The following is a 23,082-nucleotide window of genomic DNA, read 5'->3' on the forward strand; positions in this document are numbered from 1 at the left end:
CACTCACCATTTAGCAAAACTGATTCATTTCAATCAGAGAGAGGAGGACGAGCTAAAGAGGAGGGGAGTAAATTTAACATTCTGTATTTAAGAATATGCATATTCATATTATATAAAACATAAATAAAAAGAGAAAAAAGGAAAAACCTCAGAATTCCAAAAAAAGTCAGAATTTTGAGAAAAAAGTAGAAATTCTGAGAGAAAAAAATTCTCTAAAACATAATTTATTTAAGAATATACATACTCATATTAAAACAACATAAGACGCTAGAGTTAACAATGTAAAAGAAAGCCAAATTATTGAGACAAAAATCAGAATTTTGAGAAAAATGAGACAATTTTTTTACACTTTGCTATCTAAAAAAGAAAAAAACAAAATAATTCTGAGAAACATTTTTTTAAACATTATTTGTTAAAGAATATGAATATTCATATCATGACAACATGAAACACTAATGTTAAATCTAAAAAGCCACATTTTCACAAAAAAACTGAATTCTGAGAAACAAAATGTCAAAATTCTGAGATAAAACACTTATAAAAACATTATTTAAGAATATGCATATTTATATTATAACAACATGAAACACAGGTGTTAACGATGCCAAATTTTCCTTTCTGTAACATTATTTATTTAAGTATGCATATTCATATTATAACAACAGGAAAGGCCAGAATGAACTGTCTAAAAGATTTTGCATTTTTAGAAAAAACTTAGAATTCTGAAAAATTTCTAAGAAAAAAACCCTTTTTTTAATCTGCATGGTATCGGTATTAGCCAATATTAGCTGTAAAATTAAATATTGGACATCGGCCATTCCGTCGAAATAATTCACGATATAAAAAGCGTAGATTTTTTTGACAAACCAGTGACAATGATGCCTGCTGCGCAGCACAACGTCATAAGAAACCTTCAAGTATTTACGTGCTTTTCACTTGTTGCTTGTGAAAAGGTTGGGTTCAGTTTTATTTACAAATCTGCACTGTGTGAGTGTTGTCATCGTCTTAGAGAGAGAAGATGTCATAAGTTTGACATTAAACTTAATGCCAGTTGAAGGCGCTGCATCATTTTCAGCCTCATTTTTAGCATTTGCATTTGGTAGCAGGTTAAATTGACAAAATAATGCAGTATTTTTATTTCACAGTAGAGAAAGCCGTATAGTTTCAGTAAGTATAAGAAAAGAATATTGGTATCGGTTATCGGTTAAATGAGTTTTAGAATATCGGCATATCGGACATTGACCAAAATTCCAATATCGTGCATCCCTACTTTAAAAAAAAAAAAAACGTTAAGAATATATGTATTCACAGTATTACAGCATAAAACACTGGTGTTAACTATCTAAAAAAGCTGCAAATATTTGAGAACAAATTCAGAATCCTGAGGGAAAAAAAGCCGAAGAGAAGAAGTGTTTGGGTGACATAAAACAAGGACGAGACAAGCAGAAAGAGAGACTGTTGCTGGAAAATGTAGAGAGACACCCTGGAGAGCGAAAAGAGAAAAGCAAAGAGAATCAGAGAGAGAGAGAAAAAGAGAGAGAGAGAGAGGGAGGAGGACGAGCTAAAGAGGAGGGGAGGAACGAAGGGAGTACCAGAGTGAGGAGAGACAGAGAAGCAGCAGACAGAGCGCAGAATGCAGGCTGGTCACTGACACACACACTCTCACACACACGCACATGCACGGACACACACACCTCTGAGGAGTGTATGAGGCATGCACACGCTGCTGCCCATGGAAACACACACACTGGCAGGAAATACAGCGAACCCCAGAGCCTGAGGAGACATGGAGAGCAGCATGTTCTTTGGTGAGTCTGCTGTGTGTTTCAACACAAACTCCTTCCTTTTAGCTGGCCGTGGACTGGGAACACTGGTTTCCATTAGAGGAAATCACCATGAAGTTGCTCACCTAGGCAACCTCTTTTTGTTTTAATCTCCCTGTGAGAGCGGAGTCTCCACTCTGACATGTAAACGTGATCCAGCTGAGCTGCTGTACTTGTTCTGGAAGCTGAAGATGGATCTGAGCAGATGTTGCAGAGAAGATCAAATTACTCCATTAGGGCTTCAAAAAGAAAGAAAGAAATGCTGAATTAACTCCCTGGGTGAATCCTTTCAAAAATAACTGCTGGTATTATTATTTCCTGTGGTGGAATTAGGAGGATTTATCATTAAGGATTAACCAATCAGGCATTTGGACGTCTAGTTTGAACCAGAATGTTTGCATTGTGTCAGGATTCACAGGAATCTGAGTTTCCATTTGGAGTGGATTCCTTTGTTTTTATTATGTTTTGTTGTTTTGATCTATTGCCCTTGCTCTTGTGTATCCATTCCATAACAATTAGTCATTTTTCCTCAGCTGATCCAGCAGTGCTCCCCTCGCAGCTGCAGAGCATTCAGTTTATCACACTCACCGTCTCACTCCAGGAAACACTTCTTGTAGTATTTCAGCTCTGCTTTTCATAAATCTATGATTAACTCTGCCTTCTAAAACTGATCCTGCCTACCTCATGTGTGTGTTTAAGTCCTCAAAAATCACAAAACATTTGCGTTTTCACCAACTTTTTTGGTGTAATCCAGATTTTACCCCACTGTATTGTAAGCCTGGCAGCCCGCCAGGCTTTAATTCCCCCCCAGCAGGCTAAACTTAATTTATTTATTTTAAATACTTTTTTTTAAAGTGATGGCAAAGATGGGTTAAGCTAGGATTATAACTGATGCATTGAATCACGGTCCTCTACAACATCAAATAATTTGCAGGTATTAAAAATAAAAAATACTTCAATCCAAAGGAATGTGCAGCTGAGAAAAATAATTTTAAAACTTTACAAAATGTTTATTTGTGCATTTAAAAAAAAAGACTTCTCACAAAGTCTTTGTAAACCAACCAAACACAGACAAATGTTTTTCATCCAATCAGAGTTCTCCTTGTAAATAACAACCAATCACAATCAGCTAATCAAATTATAAATATCAAGCAGCAGATGTTTCTTAGTTAAATATTTGGATTTAGGAAAATGCACAAAGACATTTAATACAATAAATACTTCCATATGCTTACTCATCATTGTCCATTTTAGGTAATAATTCTTTAAATTTTATTTTTACATGTTAACAGCGTTACATAGCGCATATTTCATTGGGTTTGTCTTTTTTAAGACTCTGATTGAGGTGGTTAGCTGTTTCGAAAAGCCATAATTACATTGTCATACTTTAAAATTAAATGTCAACCTTTTACATTTTTTTAACATGTCCGGTAGCGCATTTCTGCTCAAAAGTTTAAGCATCGCATAGCACAGATTCGGCATCTTGGCAGATCAGAAACAATAATTTTTAAGATTGGGTTCCAGAGTGGATAAATTTCCGAACGTTTTATGTTTCCGTGTCGCCATTCGATTTGAGACATTTTTTTAAACGATGACCTTGAAGCTCCACCTCTGTCTTTACCTATTATGCACCTCACTTTCAAAAACATGGCGCTGTTCTGTGTTTTTGTGTCAGTCCTTTGCCACCAACCCTTTTGCGAAAGCTGAAGCCCTTAAATACCCTAAATGCCCCTCTAAAAACACTTACAACCGCCTATTTTAATAGCTAAAACACCAAATATTCCCTAATATTCATTAATATCCTCAGTGGAAACAGTCTTGGCACTAACACAAAAGAAAACATCCACCGTCTTACTTCTCACCGATATGAGTGAATGGAGTCTAGTTGTGAATTCACACCAGCCCTGTTTGGTCCGCTTTAATCGAACTCTAGTCTGTTTTCCTAGAAAGTCCAGTTTGTTCATTCGAACTCTGACGCAAACCTAAAAGGTGAACTCTGTTCGATTGAAGTGAAGTGTGGCACGATTTGAATGCCAGAGTGGGTGCAAATGGGACTGAAGGCCACTCCAAAAGCAGGAAATGAACTAAAACGCAGGGCATTCTGGGTAAACAGAACCAAAACAAACATGAGAGCCCAACGCTAACATGCGACAAATTATTAGGGCCATGCTAAGTAAATAAAAAATTTAAATCACAAATTATTTCACCTTTATTCTTGTAATTTTATGATTTGTTCTTGTAAATTTATTTTTTCTTAGGAAGGCCCTGATACTCCCTTATAGTAATGGGAGAAATAACTCATAATCTTTTACCAGAGACTCCATATTTGTTTACATTTTGTGAAACAAGAAGTTGCGTTTCAGTGTTTCCTCTGGTGGTTCTCGGTGCAGCGCCCCCACAGGCAAGGAGGTGAACAGGTTTTTCAAAGAGTTTGGTTCATTTGATGCAGTGCAGTGTGAAAATGAACCATACCAGCTGAAAATGTTGCCATTTTGGTCCCAAATCGAACCATCTGCCGAACTATCAGGTGTGAAAATGATCTCAAAGGCAGTTCCATCCTGATACTAGCAAGCTATTTTAAAGGTGAATGTATGTCGATGACGATCATGCATCTCCTTTAGAAAACTGGTTTTGCTCAATAACCCTATGGGAGTTACTGGCAGCAGGAGGCTGTTGAGATTCCCTGTAGAGAAAGGCCTCTTCCATTAGTTGTTAGGAAGGACACTGGAGGAGGCTTTGAAAGACTTAATGCAGCTTCCAGTCAAGTACTCTTCTCTCGGCTGGCTCACATCGGAGGAATAATTACACAGGGATCCGGATTTCTAAGGGAGGGGTGATTTGTTAAATGAAAGATTTTTTTTCTGCAGGGATTAAAGTGATCCAAACTTATAGACCGTGGCTTGTAAGAGGGAGAAGGATTTTCTCTTGTTATGCTAGACACAGAGGATGAGTAGGATCGGGTGAGGGAGGAAAGACGGGCCTGGAAGCTTATAAATGAATAAGCCGTCAGGTGCGGAGACAACTTGGGCTCTTTGAGATCCACTGCCGACGTTGCTCAGGTGTGAAACTGCTGGAAGTGGAGGAAAGGAAAGTGAAGGTGTTGCTGTTCTGTTTGGCTGCTTCTAATCCCATAAGATGAAAAGGGAAAGTGGGAAAACTCCCCGGCTTTCAACTAAAAGAGCACTTTGGATGGGATTTTGTAGCTGGAGAAGCTCGTTTTACGCGCGTTTCGGTGTCATTTTATCTTTACTGCTCGGTGTAAAACACAACAAAAGGATGGTAAAGGCCAGTGCCTGGATGTGTGCATCGTTTCAGCATTTATGAATGCACTTCTGAGTGCGCTGCAGGGGGAAAATAGATGCGATCTCCTAAAAGATTAATAACACTGTTTGTTCACCAGCTCTGTGTTGCTCCTGTTTAAAAGCTTTCTATTGGAGTGATTTATACCTGACCCTTGAACTCTTTGAAACATGAGCCCAAGAACTTGGAGAAAATGGAAAACAGATCAGAGAAAGACTTTTCTCGTTTCACACAACAAAAAGTTACCATAAATAAACTGTCAGCTAGCAGACGAGCCCTCAAAACGCTGATACAACAAATAGGAATCAGAAGATTACAAAATTAGAACTGTTTTATAAATATTTTGAAACACATCTCTACCCTTCAACTTGCAGAAGTTACACAAATTGTGAGGGAATCTCTTATCCACAGTCACATTTTCATTTAATGAAACTATTCTTATGTTGACTTCTATGTATGGAATCACAGTGATGCCAAAAATATACAATCATCTTTAGCATTTTAAAAGATAGCTGAAGGCTTTTCAGTGGAACCTACTGGCATTAAGAAGTATTCATAATTTCATTCACTTTGACAAAACCTTTAGCTCTGTGAAAAAAATGAGTCCTATAAGCTTTTTAGAGATTTTAGGCTCGCTGGGTTGCCTTCTTTAGGAGAAAAGTTTTCTAAAACCCACTTTTTCAGGCGGACAACTTTTACTTAAATTTGTTTACCGCAGTTAAAATAACATGTTAGTTTTGCTTTCTGTCAAATAAAAACCTTCAAAGGTATGATCATTCATTTTACTCTGTAAGTCATCCCTGAAGTCCAAGTGCAAACTGTGTCACAGAGTCAACGCAATAAAAACATGCATTATCTGCAGCATTGTTCATTAAAATGGCACACCATCGATGGGTTAAAGAAAACATACATATTCACACTTAATGATATTCTAGACTACTGCATTATTTTTAATTTTGATACTTTAAAGTATTTTCCAAGTCATATTTTACATGTTTTTATACATCCATTTGGGTTTCTACTGCTTTTTGGCTTCAAAAACATTCAGAATGTAACATCACAAATCAGCAGGCCCCGCCCTTTCACCTAGTAACCCTGCAAAGCCCAGCCCGTTGCCAAGCAACCCCAGCTAAGCTCAGCCCCGTCACCTAGCAACCCAAGCTGAGTTCCAGAACATTGCTTTTACCGCTATATGTGTTGTAAAATGGCTTTTATTAATGAAATAAATGTAATGAACATGTTTGAATGGCCCATAAAAATATCCTAATCTGTTTATGGAAGCATAATAGGACACCGTTATGTATTTTTAAAAGAAAGTATTTACTTTTACTCAAATAAAAATGTTAATGCAGAGTCAGGGAGTATATTTTTGTCTATTTGTACTTTTACTTAAGTACAGTGTTTGACAACTTTCTCCACCACTGTAGGTTTTTGAGGAAAGTGCTTATTTTTAATCTGGAATCTGAAAAATGTGTTTCAAAACTGATGTGTTTGGCTTCGTAGGGTCAACAAATGTTAATCAGGTTCTGGAGTTCTGTAGGCTGTCGAGGCTGAGTCGAAACCCCAATGGAAATCAGCCCAAGACTTTCTTTTAGTTTCTGCAGGAAACATGTCATGTGATTGTTGGAGCCGATTTAAAGACATCTGTGTTTATTAGTAAGCTTCGTTCATGATGGCAGAGAGAGCTACCGTACGTTAACAAGACACGGATGGAGCCAAAAGAGTGAAAAATTTTTAAAAAGCCGAATTTATCTTGTAAAGGTTAATTGGAAAATTTGTGAAAGTGTAGCTCTCAAAATGTTTTAAATCCACCCTTTGTTCGTTTTAATAGGGGTGAAATGATTTTATCCCCCCTGCTTGAAGGGAAGCACTGATCTCACAGCATGTTAAGGGTCAGCGAATACAATCAGCAAGCTGCATAAAAACACAAAAAGCATTAATCACATCAGGAACGTGGTTGGCATGCGAATGAGCTTCAGTGAAATTCAGATTTATCTAATAATTGGATTTGTATTTGCTGAGGGAAATGGACGTGCTGCGCGAAAGCATTCTTTTTATTATGAGTCGCTTTGCCAGTGTGGACTCTCAGCCTCTCCAGACAGATCTTATCCGGGCAGCCGGCAGGTTCAGGACAACAAGAGGAGCTGGAGGGGAGGGAGCCAGCGCAGATGATTAATTATTAATGCCAGTCAGCGTCTTCCAGACATCATTTTTACTTTCCTGCTCTCTCGAAGCCCCGCCGCAGGAGGAAAAAAAAAAACCCCCACTGCAGCCCAGATATGGGGATCCTTCAGGAAGGGCAGCGCAGAGGACGGCTCCAGTTGGAGGCACACACTGCAAAAACACAATGTTGCCAAGTGATTTTGGTCTAGTTTCTGTCACAAATATCTTAGTATCCTTGAAATAAGACAAAACTAACAACAGTTGCATTTTAGGATGTTGTTTAGAGTAAAGAAATCCTTAATATTAATGAAAAAGCACTTGTTCCGCTGGCAGATTATTTCACTTATAACATTCAAGATGTCGTAGCAAAACCTAATCTGTGCCCTTCTGAGACAATATACCTGAAATAATTACCAATAAGACGATTATACTGCAAAAGAACCAAATCTTGCCAAGTGTTTCTGTCTAGCTCAAGTGTGATTATCTTAGTACACTAGGAATAAGACAAAACTGTCTTAAAAGTAACTTTTCATCAACATATGGGAGCTTGTTTAGAGTGAATAAATCCTTCTTCCACTGACAAATTATTTCACTTATAACATTTTTATAGCATAAAGCCTGGTGCAAATTTCAAGATGTCTTTACAATTCCTAATCTGTGTACTTCTGAGGTAATATACCTGAAATAATACACAGAAAATTACCAAAAAGACAATTACACTTAAAAAATACAAAATCTTACAAAGTATTTTTGTCTAGTTTATGAGCAAATACCTCAGTTACTTGGAATAAGACAAAACAAACTTAGAAGCAACTTTTCAGCAAGATATGTGAGCTTGTTTTAAGTAAATATTTCTTTTAAATTGATAAAAAAAAAAGTACTAGTTCCACTGGCAGATTATTTCACTTATAGCGTATAATAATCCACCAGTGAAACTAGAACTATTTTAACAAAATTAAGGGATTATTCCAGTGTTTCAATATTTTCACTTTTCCGATGAAGATAAAAATTATAGCAAGAAATTTTTCCCATGTTCCAAGTGTATGATGAAACTAGTATTTTTTTTCATCAATATTAAGGGATTTTTCACTTAAAACAAGCTTCTGTATCTTTCTAAAAAGTAAGTTAGGTTTGTCTTATTTCAATAGTACTAATATTTGTTCTGGAAACTAGACCAAGAATACTTGGTAAGATTTTGTTTTTGCAGTGCATTGATAGAGTCGCTGCTAAACATCCAACAACACTGCATGTGATGCATCATTTAGCACAGTCTCAAAAAGAATAAATAACCAAAGGCCAGCGGAGGAACAAAAAAACTTTAATCAGTTTCAATCTCATTCAAATGTGTCGAATTGTCAGATCTCATCTGAGTTCTGCAGCTGAACATTTTGGGGCTTCGCACGCGTCTCCAAGAGCCTCAGGTTAAAAAAGAAAAGTGCACCCATCGGTTTGTGTTTAATTTGATTCATCGGAGTTGCTTTTATTAATTTGAAGCCCTGCAGCCGGATATCAGCTGACATGATGATGAAGAAGTGAAAGCATTGCATGTCCAGCGTTGCGGCGTTTGAGCGGTGTCTCAAAAACTCAGCTTGATGGGTGCAAATGCAACACTTCATGTCCTCTGAGGTTCAGTTTTCATAATTCAGCAATTCCTGGGGGGGATATGACTCTTTAGCTGTTATTTATACATAATTACAGTTCGTTTTATGGAGATGGCTTACTGTGGGATTATCAGGTTTGTTTTAGAGGCATGTTGAGAATGAGAATACCATCTTGGGAGGTCTACCGAAACTGTGTGCCGAAAGCTATTAAAATGTATGTGACACCGGTACAAATAATTACTCTCCCCGTTTATTTACACTGGTAATTAGTGGAGCTTTGTGATAGGTTTTACTTTATTAAATGATTAGGGTTTCTGTCTGCAGAACTGTGAAAGGGTTGCAAACTACCTGTAATTTCTTTATGTTGTCCTTCCAAAGAGCGTTGCTTTCTTGTAATCTTTTAAATTTGTCTTATTTTGTTGTTTCCAGGATTTTTAAATATGTTTCAGAGTTTTTCTTTGGATTTTAGTAGTAGCTTTTCTTCATATATAAAAAAAGAAGACACAATTGCTTTTCATCTGAAAGTAAAATGTGTGTAAAATATATGCATTGCAAAAATACAAAATCTTACCAAGTACTTTTGGTTTATTTTCTAGTGCAAATATTTTAGTTCATTTAATACCAAAATGTACTTTCAGGTAACTTTTCAGCAATATATAGGAGCTTGTTTTAAGTCAATAATTTCTTAATATTTATAAAATAGTCCTACTTCCTCCTCTGGTAGATTATTACAAGAAAATGTTCCCAGATTATAAGTGAAATAATCTGCCAGTGGAACTAGAACTTTTTCATCAAATAAGGAGTAACTGACTTAAAACAAGCTCTTGTTTCTTACTGTAAAGTTACTTTAAAGTTTGCTTTGTCTTATTTCAAGTGTACAAACATATTTGCACTAGAAACTAGACCAAAAATACTTTGTGAGATTTTCTGTGTTGATTTGTGGTTTTATCTTTGAGAGACGTCGGTGCTTCAGTTTTAGGAAAACCAGCGTTTTTAGACAAACACTTAAATTCCTCGTCCCCATGAACGTCACATTTATTGGTTGTATTTATGGTGCCTGCATGGGAGGCTGACAGCGAGAGACAGCGCTCACTGTGCAATTAATCGTTTGGTGGGTAACGTACTGACATCTACCCAGAGACCTCTTCTTCAATTGACCTTTAGCGTTCTGTTTGTTTTGCTTTGCCTCGCCTCAATTACTTTTGTTTTCATCAAGTCGGAATAAGTGCTTGTGACAGAAAAATAGGCCACATAACAAAGCTGCAGACAGAACATGCAAACAGCTCCAGAAACACTTCTGAGAGGTATTTTAATGACTGTGACCTGCAGACCTCTCAGAACAAACCCACTCTACTTACAGACCCTCGATGTAGAGTAGATGACAGCTTCTGCTGTGGAGCCCACTTTAAACCAACGGGACTGCAGTCCAAAAGCAACCACCATCACGCTTTCTCAAAAGCGTGACGGTTCTTGACTGAGTGGCAGTCCGTTAATCAAGTTGTTTTTTTTTTTTTTCCTTTTTTGAGAGTTGGAGTAGTTTGACGTGAGCTGAGCGCTTAGGTTTCAGGGTTAAAGTTTAGTTTAAACCCAGTCACTCGTCTTCCTTTTCTGGCTTATTTTTTTAGTCCCTTTTTTTTTAGTAGTGACAGATGTTTAGGCCTGCAGACTTGCAGGAATGTGCTCGTGTGTTTAATCATGTTGGCTAGATTATGAGAGTTGTGTTGCCTGTCCTACCAGAAGACAAAGAAAACAAACATAATAGAGACATAAACACAGACACTAATTTCTTAAACATGTTGAAAACCTCCACCAAACAGGCACCAGAGCTGTCAAACTGAATGTATGAGGCACATGTGCACCATGACTACACCATTTACACAACTGGCACTCCAAGTCTGACACAGTCACCCAAGGAATAACTGTAAAATCTCAGGCTACTCTATACAAGTGCTCTATCTGCATTGAGTTTGCATGTATGGGGGAATTTTCACTCTTTTGTACTTGAAACTTTTGCTCTCTTTCAAATATTCTCTGTGCTTTCTCAAACCTTTCTCCGCGCACTCAAAACTTGTCTATGCTTGGCGCAAACCTCCACTTGCAAATCGTTTTCTGCTCGCACTTGAAACAGAAAAGTACCGTTGCCTGGCAACCTCTCAGCCAATAGAGGTGAGAGATTGTTACACTCAGTGTAACAATGAAAGTGTTGTACTGGGTGCGTTTGTTTCCTTCTAGCGGGTGTGCCTGTGTGGCTACTATCGATTGTAGCAACCTGCGCTGCCCAGTGGATGGAGGGAGGAACAACGGCCTCAGCGTTCTGCTCCGTGTTGCACTAAGCATCCGCCAGCAGTGCTACTGAGCGCCATGAACTACTGAGTTTGTTGACCCTAATATAACAATTATTTATTTGGCCATACCATTACCACATTGATCATGCCATATTGATGCCAGCCATCTTTCTTTCTTTTTTGGTTACTTATATAAATTATCATTTTCGTCCTTAAAATAGCAAAATTTCCACTTAACTTTATATTTTGGCCCGTCTGATGATGTAACTTTTCAATATTAAATCATTTATAATTTGATCAGTTATTCAGTACTTGAGTAGACTTTTTTACCAAATACTTTTTTGCTCTCACTTGAGTAATTTCTTGGGCGGCTACTTTTTACTTTTACTTGAGTAAAAATATGTTGATGTAGTTCTACCGTTACTTGAGTATAATTTTTGGGTTCTCTGCTAATGAGCCTCCCTCAGCAGCCAACTGTGGACTCGTTCCTCCAGCCATCTTTCTCTTTTGATTAGCTGTCCTTTGTGGCTGCAGATGGTAATGCTTAACGCTTGGTTCATATCCGTCAGTATGAGTTAACATTTAATGCAACAGTCAATAAATGCGTCACTTAGAGGAAAAAAACACGAATAAGTCGCAGAACCAGCCAAACTATGAATAAAGTGTGACTTATGGCCTGGGAAATACAATTTGTTTTTCAATCCAACGACATACAAGTTTGTGGCAAGAACAGAAACTGTGTGGCAGCAACTTTCCTTCCTGTTTTGGTCAAACGGGACAAATTTGAGGTTTGTTTCAAGCTAACCATGTGATTTTCTGCACCACAGTAAAATTTAACACCACCACTTTCCACTGGGAAATGTACTTTTTACGCTACACTGATCTGACATCTATACTTACCAGTGGCTCAGATTTTTAGACACAGAAGGACCGCGGCTCGGTCGGAAGCCATAATGAAACATGTCAGCAGTTATGGAATGTATTGGTGTGACATTTTGGTTTGAAATGCGTTCTCTCTAGAGATTGGATCTTAATAATTTTGTTGGTCCTTTTCAGACCAACAAAATCCTGTGTGGTAAGGAAGAAAACAAGCTTTTAGCTTCAGTCTGTTTTGCAAAAAATAGTTATCCTTTATTATCTCTATTGCATTAAGATCTGGAGTTTCTGGAAGAATTGAAGAATTAAAACTGTTTTTTTTATTCATCCATGCTAACATTATTATAACCGGGTAAGCTTTGTTTGTTTGGGTACAATTTCCAGATTTCAAAGACTGCCATGTTTATCTGTTCAAACAGTTATATGCAAGTATAAACATCCTGGTAACTTCCAGCTATCACACTGTTCACTAAGGATGGTGTGATGTCTCAGATATTAAAGGAGAGCTATGCTTTTATCCTTCCATTTTGGTTTCTATCGCTTCTAAAAACAGTCCTAGTACTTTAACAAAAACACCCAGCCATTTTTTTGACAGTAAGTTAATGTTTTTTGTTGTGTGGAAAATGAGCCGTTTTAAAAACCTTTGGAATGTAACGTTACCTAGCAACCCCAGTAGAGACCAGCCCGTTACCTAGCAACCCCAGTAGAGACCAGCCCGTTACCTAGCAACCCCAGTAGAGACCAGCCTGTTACCTAGCAACCCAAGCTGAGTTCCAACAGCTGGTTTTACTGTTTGGTTGTCTGTTGACTTACTATTTTTTTTGGTTGGGTTTAAAGAGATGAGACGCCCCAGAATAGGCAGACCTGAACTGATTAAATCTCAGTATCTAGTATCTAAGAATGACTTTGTGTGAAAAATGTGATGAAAATGTTTTGTATCATGCAGAGACCTAACCTACCTCGTATTTTAAGCACAATAGGTCACCTTTAATGTTTTCATCGTGTGAAATGGTCAAATCAACACTACAACAAAAAAAAGATGTTGTGAATGTTCTAGTTGAAGCTGATAAAAGTGTCATTTTCCACAATGAAACAAGTCTCAAGATGTGCTTTACAAGTATATATTTTTAGAGGTGGTCCAATGAAGCTAAAATTTAAGTATTTGACCAAAAGGACCACCTTTATATTAAGAAAGGAAAGAAAGTTGTACGTCGATGCAGAAAAGAAATTGTTGGCGTCACGAGGAAAGAAGATTAAATGGAAACATTGAAGAAACATATTAAGATTGAAGCTAAATCTTAGTCACAAATTGGGCTCGCAGATGGAGAATGACACAGAGCATGTATCAAATTAGGGTGTTTTTACACCCGAGGTGTTTAGTCTATTTAAAACAAACTGTTTAATTTGTCCCTTTGGTGTGGGTCGTTTGTGAAGATGTGAGCACAGCAGTCGCATCAGAGTGTGGACTAAAATTATTGTATGAAGCATTTTGGAGTCTTGGTACGATTCAAAGTGAACTGTAGAGCGATTGGTTTATGATGTGAATGGGATTCAATCTCGATACAACACAGCTACCAGGTATATGATGTGAACTTGATTCAAACACTTCCCTGGAGTTTTTTTTAATATATAGAATAAAGCCAGTTTTACAATACTGTACAAACACAAAATCCTACCAAGTATTTTTGTCTAGTTTCTAGTTCAAATATCTTAGTACACAAGGAATAAGACAAACTAACTTATAAGTTAGTTTGTCTTATAAGTTTGTCAGTAAGATATAGAAGCTTGTTTTAAGTGAATGATTCCTTAATACTGATGAAAAATTTCTAGTTGCTCCGGAAGATTATTTCGCTTATGGAGAAAATGTTTTGTTATAAGTGAAATAATCTGCAAGTGGAACCAGTGCTGTTTTTAAATCAATATTAAGAAAATATTTACATTTACAAGCTCGCATATCTTGCAGAAATATTACTTGTAAATTAGTTATTTCAAGTGTACTAAGATATTTTCAGTAAAAAGTAGATCAAAAGTACCTGGTAAGATTTTCTGTTTTTGCAGTGTTCATTCTCCAGGTTTCAGCTTGTTCAGAACAAGCATCTGCTTCCTGTTTTTACATTTGGTGCTTCCAAACCAGAGACATCTGATCAATAAAAATATACTATGACTGGGTAAGCTCTGATGATGAGGATGATGATGGTGAACTTCCACAAGTCTGGTTCATCTTTGGGGATAGTTTCCAGATGTCGGAAGCTGCCATTTTAATCTGTTCAAACAGTTATATGCAAGTATAAACAACCTGGTAACTTCCAGCTATCAAACTGTTCACTAAGGATGGTGTGATGTCTCAGTTATTACATTATTTTTATTATTTCCTTTTGGTTTCTACTGCTTCTACAACTCAGTCCAAGTACTTTACAAAAACACCCAGCCACTTTTTCACAGTAAGTTAATAGTTTTGTTGTGAGGAAAATGAGTCATTTTAAAAAACTTCGGAATATAACGTCACAAGTCAGCAGGCACTGCGCCGTTACCTAGCAACCCCAATGAAGCCCAGCCCGTTACCTAGCAACCCCAAGCGGAGTTCCGGCAGATTTGGACACATTTTACCAAATGTATGCGCTGTACAATGGGGGTATATAAACCTTACTGTACACGGTATGCTGTACTGTATAATGTATATTTACGGAATACAGTACCATATAATGTATATTTCTGGTAAATATACAGTAAATTTACTGTTCACGTAAATGGTAAATATTCCGTGTACTGATATACGGTATAAATGCGGTATATTTATATAGTATATTTACCGTTTTATATATATATATATATATATATATATATATATATATATATATATATATATATATATATATATATATATACAGATTTTACCATATTTATGCAATAATGTATACCGTATTTATACAATAAAATTCTGGCAACCACAACTGCTGATATTTTACCGTAAATTAGAGAATTTTTTACAGTGCAGCTCCACTCCTGAGTGTGTCAGAGGGAAAAAAAACCCTAAACTTCACTTTGACTTCTTGTGGTTCTCCGGTGGAACAAATCAGCTTCATGTGATGATGTTGCAGGTCGAGGGGAAAAAATAAAAATCCCCAAACCTGAGCCATGATGGCCCGTCAGATCCCATCTGTCAGTGCGTACACTAAACACAACCCCTTCAAACAAATCCACATGTCAGATCGCTGCAGATGAACTTCTCACACCAGCGCGGCTGTGTTTGGATGATCCGCTTTTGGCTACGCGCCTCGCTCTGACGGACGGCTCATTTGGCTGTTAGCAAGGTGAGGCGATCCTGAGCGGTGACGTCAGGCCGGCATGTCGAGCGACGGTTGATCCCTGCAGACGGACATGCTTTGTTAAAGTTGGTACCAGAACGTGCCTCCACATGAAAGACCGCATGTGCGCTTTTTCCAACAGATGGCAGCGCTCCGGCGGCTGGAGGAAGAAGCAAAAGATGGAGCAGGAAAGAAAAAAAAAAAAAAATGCCCCGCAGTTTGTGGCTTCTCCCAATTCTCTGCTTGTTTTTATGACTTTTGCTTTTTATTTACCCCTAACCACAGCCTGGGGACTGAAACGTGGCAAACATTGTTTTTATTTGTCTCATGACACTGGTTTGATGCCAGCGCTTTTGAGCCTGCTGGCTCAGGTTTTCGCTGTTGTTATGCAGCGATAAAAATGAAAAAAATCTCCCCTCTGGTTCTCATTATAGCTTTGTGAAATAGCTTCTTTAACTCCTAATGTTTTGGAACGCAGGGGCAGTTTCTTTCTTTTTTTTTTCTGCCATTTTCTTTTCAATCCTGACGTGTTGAAATCAGCCCTGTCCTGTTTCCAGCTCGTGGTTAGGAAAGCTCTCTGCTGGCGTGGCGCTCTCACATGACAATAAAACTGGAGTATTTACTTTTGTTTTTCCTAGAGATGTGTGGCCCGGGCCTCTCTTACTGTTGAATCATCTCATAAGACTCGCTGTGGGGCCGCTCCACCTCAGCAAGCATCTGATTTCAGAGAAAAAAAAACAATAAATGCACTTTTCACCTGCTAACCCAACCTGCTCTTAGGAAAAAGAGCAGGTTGCCAAAAGAGTAAAAAACCTGAATTCACCTTCAGATCAGTTATAAAAAGATAAAATTACCCCAAAATGTAACTTCTGTCCACATAGCGTAGATGTTTAGTGAGAGATTGGTCGTAACTGGTTACATTTATTTATTTTAAAATATCGCTACTCTTACTTCTACCAGCTGAATGAAAAGCAAATATGTTTTAACCAATAATTAACCAGACACATACACACACCTGCAGTTTTTGCTAAAGTTTAATATGTTTTCTGTTGAAAGAAACTACTTTGGAAATGTTGGCAACACTTTGTTTGAAGCGTTCTGTATAAGACTGATGTGACACCTTAATATTGATGAAAATTGCTAGTTTCATTGTCAGATAAATTCACTCATTACAAGACATTTCTGCCAATAATCTTCAAATAGAACTAGTTGTTCGTCAGGTGATAGAAGACTGACTTTGTATCTGTCTTTATGTGGCTCTGGATGTTCAGTTCTCACCATGTAAAGGTTTAAAACCAATAGGATTAATGGAAAATCAACTTTGAAAAACACAGGAGGCAATACTGAGAAATGTTAAAGAAGGTAAGATTGCAAACCTGAAAACACATCCCAACTATGAAGTACGGTGGTGGCAGTATCATGTGGTCTGACTGTCTTTTGCTTGGTTCCGTGCTCATCATAGAGTTCATGGTTTATAGTTCTTATATATGTCACATCTCTCAAAATCAGAGTTGGGCAGTAACTAGTTACATTTACTTGAGTAACTATTTGGAAAAAAAAATACTTTCAGGAGTATTTTTACTGAGCTGTATTTATTACTTTTACTTGAGTAATTTTATTATGAAGTATCACTACTCTTATGTTCTAACAACCTAAAAAACGTGAGAGTCTAGAACAGGGGTGGGCAACTCCAGGCCTGGAGGGCCGGTCTCCTGCAACTTTTAGATGCGGCTCTACTTCAACACACCTGAGTCAAATAATGAGGTCATTAGCAGGACTCTGGAGAACCTGACTGCAGTGAGGAGGTGATTCAGCTGTTGGACTCAAGTGTGTTGGGCCAGGGAGACATCTAAGAGTTGCAGGATGCCGGCCCTCCAGGACCAGGATTGCCCACCCCTGGTCTAGAACAAGATGGAGAAATGGCTAATGGCAGAAAGAGAAATCCTGCTAACATCTGACGCTACTCCGTGTTTGATGACATTTTGTGAAGAAGGAAGATTTTCAAGTCGTTTCCTTCCGTTTCCTTCTGCTGCAGCGCCACCACAGGTGAGGAGGGGAACAGGTTTTTAATTTTGATTCGTTTGACTCAGTGCAGTGTGGAAACAAACCACAGCAGCTGAAAATGTAACAAATGTTGCAACCTAAAGGATTTCTGTAATATGAAGGAATCAAAGCAACACTCCAGGAATGTTTTTAATAAGGAAATAACAATATAACATGATATAAAGCTTAAAAAAGTAGATTTTTACATGTTATTTTCCCTTTAAATTCAAATGTTTCTACCATTAGACCTCCAGCGCAGTGCCATAATACGTTTCCCCGCTTCACTAAATCTACTTTAGGGTCAATTGGTGCAAAGTTCCCAAAGGTCACAATCTGCAGACTCAACATTTGCAGACCTCTAAACCTTAAGTGTTCTTCAGAAAAGCTCAAGAACCAAACATAAAGCGCTTCCAGAAACACTGAATATTATTTATGGATCATTAATTAAAAGGATTCTACGCCAATTTATAAACGCAGCTGGCAGGACACCAAAAATTAATTTCTCCAAGTCGACTATAAATCATATTTTGAGATGGCGTTCTCTATAGAGTTGTACTTTGCTTGGTTGTGTTGTAATTAGTGGCTGGCATGAAACGGGAATACATTACAAGGGAGAGGATTCGTTTGTGCAGCCACACCTGCACAAAATCTAAAAGAGAAAGTAAATTAAAAGAAAATATGTTCACAAGTGAGAAAATTAACTTCAGTGAAAGAAAAAAAAAAGAAGCAAATTTCCTTTTTCTGTGGAGTACAAGTTTTAATTGTGCCTTTGTTTTCCTTTTCAGGCTGTTGTACAGCTAGAAATGAAATGTAAACAAAGCTTTTTGAATTAAAAAGGTTTCTCTAACTCCTCCACCTTAAACTTGTCTTCATTAAATCAGTGCATCTCTCTCAAATGTCTCTGAAAAAAGACAAACCAACACAACTAAGCCAAACGTTTTTTTTACTGCAGGATGTCTGAGAGCAAATCCAAAAGCATAAAGTGACAAATGATCTGACCGCTAAACGTGTTTACAAGCTGCGATGGTCGTGAAGGAGATCGTCACTGCAGAGGCATGAGCCATGCTCTTTAGTTTTCTTATTTTGAGGCCGTCTTTCGTTGAATTGTTCTGCTTCTTTGACTTTCTGACAATTTGTATGGGACATTTCCACAACAAGGCGAACACCATAAAGACATGATACAGTAACAGATTATGAAGCCAGCAGTAAGGTGTAGTCAAATACCATCATAAAGGAAATAAATATGAAATATGTTGATCAAAGTTCCACTCACTGCTAATCACAAGCAGGTGGGATTTTTAGTCTGGATTTAAAGGAACTCTGTGTTTCAGCTGTTTTGCAGTTTTCTGGAAGTTTGTTTTTGATTTGAGAAGCAAAACAAAAACAAAAACTGAATGCTTCTTCGTGTTTACACTGCAAAAACACAAAACGTTACCAAGTCTTATTTTAAGTGTACAAATATCTTCTAAGTGTACGAAGAAATTTGCACTAAAAACTACTAAAAAAACGCTTAGTAAAGTTTTGTGGACAAAAATACAGTGTGGTTCTGATTCTGTGGATGCAGAGCAAAACCAGAGCCAGAAGACCTCAGAGGTCCGGAAGGTTGCTATGACAACAGCAGTAGATCTTTAATGTATTGGGGTGCTGAGGCGTTCAGTGATTTATAAGCTAACAGCAGTATTTTATAGTCTATTCTCTGAGCTACAGGGAGCCGGTGTTGGGACTTTAGAACTGGGTTGATGGTCTCTATCGTCCTGGTTTTAGTCAGAACTCCAGCAGCAGCGTTCTGGATCAGCTGCAGCTGGAGTATTGATTTATTTAGACACAACTGCAGTAATCAATGCGACTAAAGATGAATACATGGTTGAGTTTCTCTAGATCTTGCTGAGACATTATTGATTTAATCCTAGAAATGTTCTTCAGGTGACAGAAGGCCGACTTTGTAACTGTCTTTATGTGGCTCTGAGGGTACAGTTCTCACTATCTAAAGGTTTTAAACTAAAAGGATTAATGGAAAATCAACTTTGAATGACACAGGAGGCAATACTGAGAAACGCTACAAGTGGTGTTAAAAGGGGGAAGATTATAAGGCTGAAAACATATCCCAAAGTACGGTGGTGGCAGTATCATGTGGTCTGGCTGCCTTTTGTTTGGTCCTGTGCTCATCATAGAGTTCATGGTTTATAGTTCTTTCTTATATACAGTATATCACAAATCAGAGTTTGGCGGTAACTAGTTACATTTACTTGAGTAACTATTTGGATAAAATGTACTTTTAGGAGTATTTTTACTGAGCTGTATTTATTACTTCTACTTGAGTAATTTTATTATGAAGTATTTCTACTCTTACTTGAGTAAAATCTCTGGATTTTCTACAGTCTGTTGATGTAATTCCTAATTATTGAATAGCTCAGATTTTGATCAATTATTCAGGAAATACGGTTTTACTTTTACTTGAGTAAAAATATATTGTAGTGCTACTCTCACTTGAGTACAATTTTTGGTTACTCTGCTTCAATCTGATCAAAATATTCCAAAAATGTGTGACAAATTCTCAAAATTGTATAAAATCAAAAGTGTTTTAAAGGTTATTTAAAACCTTTAAGAACATTTTTTCTTCTAACTGCGACCTACTTTCCTACTGGAAAAGTGCTGATTTCTTGCTTCGGCTCCAGTTAAACCAGTGATGACTTGACTTGGCAGCTTCGGCAGCACAGGTGCTAAATAGCTGGAAAAGCAGCAAATGTGATGCGAAGGGACGGAGATATCGATGACACAGATGACACGGATCTAATAGGAAGAGGCTTTCATGGGAAGCTAAGTAGATTTTGGCTCAGTCGCTCAACATGTTGCCTTTTGCTCCGTCCTCCTGCAGGTAACACATGTCAAAATGGCCTCATGCCTGCGCTGGTGCGTCCCACCCTGCCGACCGTCCAAACCTCGCTGGGCATGAAGCCGTTCCTCCCCATCCCGCTGGACACCGCCTCGGCCGCTCGCCTTTTCCCAGGATTCAACACGGTGAGTGAGAGATGGCAGGTTTCCACTTTCTGCTCCTGACCTTGAAAATACGTCATGTCATCCGCTGGTTAAATATCGCTCAAACCTTATAGATTTATCATCATGTCAGTACAGAGCTGACATCTTTGTTTCTGCGTCTGTATTTTTATCAGATTTTTTTAATTTGCAACTATTTTAGCTATAAATTTATCTATCATTTATTCTGATGATTAATTGATTAATTGAATAAAAAATTTGCCATATTCTACAGATTTTCATTTAACCATATAATCCTTTTTATATATTATGAGACATATATTAGAAAATGAGAGTAAATAACTCAATAATAAGAAGAAAATAAACATTTTATAACTTAGCGTTCCTTTAGTAAATTTGAACTGGGTGAAGCTAAAACCAGCACTTGGGGAGTTTTGAGTAAAATATATTTATAAACAAAGTTGTTTTTATCTAAAATGCAAAACCTACATATATTTTATACAGATCATGTATGATTAATACAGGATCTGTAAGATACTTATTTGAATGATAAGTTGCTAGATAACGGTCTGGGCTTGGCTGGGGTTGCTAGGTAACGGTCTGGGGTTGCTAGGTAACGGTCTGGGCTTGGCTGAGGTTGCTAGGTAACGGTGTGGGGTTGCTAGGTAACGGTCTGGGCTTGGCTGGGGTTGGTAGGTAAAGGTGTGGGGTTGGTAGGTAACGGTCTGGGCTTGGCTGAGGTTGCTAGGTAACGGTCTGGGCTTGGCTGAGGTTGCTAGGTAACGGTCTGGGCTTGGCTGGGGTTGGTAGGTAAAGGTGTGGGCTTGCTAGGTAACGGTCTGGGCTTGGCTGGGGTTGCTAGGTAACGGTGTGAGGTTGCTAGGTAACGGTCTGGGCTTGGCTGAGGTTGCTAGGTAACGGTGTGGGATTGCTAGGTAACAGTCTGGGCTTGGCTGAGGTTGCTAGGTAACGGTCTGGGCTTGGCTGGGGTTGGTAGGTAACGGTCTGGGCTTGGCTGAGGTTGCTAGGTAACGGTCTGGGCTTGGCTGGGGCTGCTAGGTAACAGTGCAGTGTGACTCAACAAGCAGGAGGTTTTTTAAACAACTTATTTTCCAGACACCAAAAATGTTAACTTGTTGCCACAAAAGAGCTGCGTGTTTATTTTTAAGGACTGTTTTTGAAAGCAGTAGAGTCTCATATGGAATTATAAAAATGTGCAACATGTGAATTTTGCACAGTAGGTCTCCTTTAAGGTCTGATCGGATGAAGGCAGTCTAGTAGGTTTTGAACTTTAATGCTCTAAATTCTGCTCTGATGTGAAATGTTGAATTTAATCAGTCTTCTTTTATTTCAAATTTGGTTTATTATGTGGCGCCAAATCATACCAAGATTTCTCCTTCTTCTATGCATCTGCTGTTGATAATCTTTCATTAGTTTTTTTTTGTTGTTGTTGATATTCTAACTATGGAAACGTCCTTAAACACAGACGTAACATGAGGCTGAACCTCGCTGAATTCATGACCAGTCAGAATGTTTGGATCCATTTCTGTCTCGTTTTGAAAGTCAAACGTTATCAGGAGGAAATATGCGACAGCTTAAATCAGCAAGGTTATCAAAAGAAAGATGGCTCCTCAAGGAAGAGAAAAAAACAGAGATAAAAGGCTAAAGGTTTCTGCTTAAATTTAAGGGATTAATTTAAAATCTGTTGGAAAGCGAGGGTGAAATATGGAGCACAGCTGGTTGGAAGTGGGAAGGAATACAGACATGAAAGAGTGGGAGTGGGGACGTCACAGAGAAGAAGCACGATAACCCAGGAGAAGACGGATTGTTTCTGTTTCATGGGAAAGTTCAGGATCCCTCCGCTGCCTAATCTGTATTTAACAGACTTCTCTCCAGATAATGAGTAAAACACTGCAAACCCTCCAAATGGTGCAGGATTAACACAAAGAAATCACCTCTGGGTTTCATGCGCATTTGAACAATCCACTCTTTATCTTTCACAGTTACTGTTTTATCCTACTTTTCTTTAGGTTTTTTTTTTTGTCTTTGGCTTTCTAAACTTTCCTCACAGTTCCAGATTTCCGAATGCAGCTCATTCTCTGCGCCTCTGACATGAGTCTTAAACCGGGGACTGATGTGTCGCACAGACATGGGGATAACAAGCTGTGGAAAAAAAAAATCAAAAGCTGAAAAAACTGAATCAGGTCATATAGGAACCATCAAGGTGGAGGAAAAAGATGATATATAGTGTTATTGAGATTTTTTTCCATTTCAAACTTTCATTCCTGCCTTTCTGGAGGGGAAAATGGCTTTCTTGGACAACAATTTCTTCTCGTTTTGGATACTGTGGCTAGTTGGACGGAGTTTTCACCATACATTATTCCCACAAGTCTGAATCAGAAGTGAGGCGCGCCACTGAGCCGCCATCTTGGTAGGCAAGCGCAGTGCAAGCCATAAATGAATCGTGGATTCGAAACCAACAACAAGAAAGTATGTTGACACTCTGGACCAAATTATGTTTCAACAAAATCGCTGCTGTCGGGATCGACCAATATGAGAATGTGGCTTGCTAACTGTTGTCATGGCAACTCCATAGAAACTGTCATGACACTTAGTTATGGACACCTACCAAAAATACTTAATTTACCTTTGGGATAAATAAAGTATTTTTGAATTAGAATTGTATATATAA

The 23,082-nt window shown here is 38.0% G+C and overlaps 1 protein-coding gene across 1 annotated transcript in view; it reads left to right on the forward strand.

Moving 5' to 3' along the window:
* Window positions 1-1,004: 1,004 nt before the first annotated feature.
* znf385d (zinc finger protein 385D) overlaps window positions 1,005-23,082 on the forward strand; it is a 93,411-nt gene continuing 71,333 nt past the window's right edge. The window contains exons 1-2 of the mRNA XM_088013936.1: window positions 1,005-1,808; window positions 20,272-20,414. Of these exons, the coding sequence (XP_087870062.1) occupies window positions 1,787-1,808; window positions 20,272-20,414 (165 nt within the window). The 5' untranslated portion in view covers window positions 1,005-1,786. The remainder of the gene's footprint in view (window positions 1,809-20,271; window positions 20,415-23,082) is intronic.

Source organism: Poecilia mexicana, unplaced genomic scaffold (genome assembly GCF_051168715.1).
Source record: "Poecilia mexicana isolate PSO_F unplaced genomic scaffold, ASM5116871v1 scaffold_16, whole genome shotgun sequence".
NCBI classification, from domain to species: Eukaryota; Metazoa; Chordata; class Actinopteri; order Cyprinodontiformes; family Poeciliidae; genus Poecilia; species Poecilia mexicana.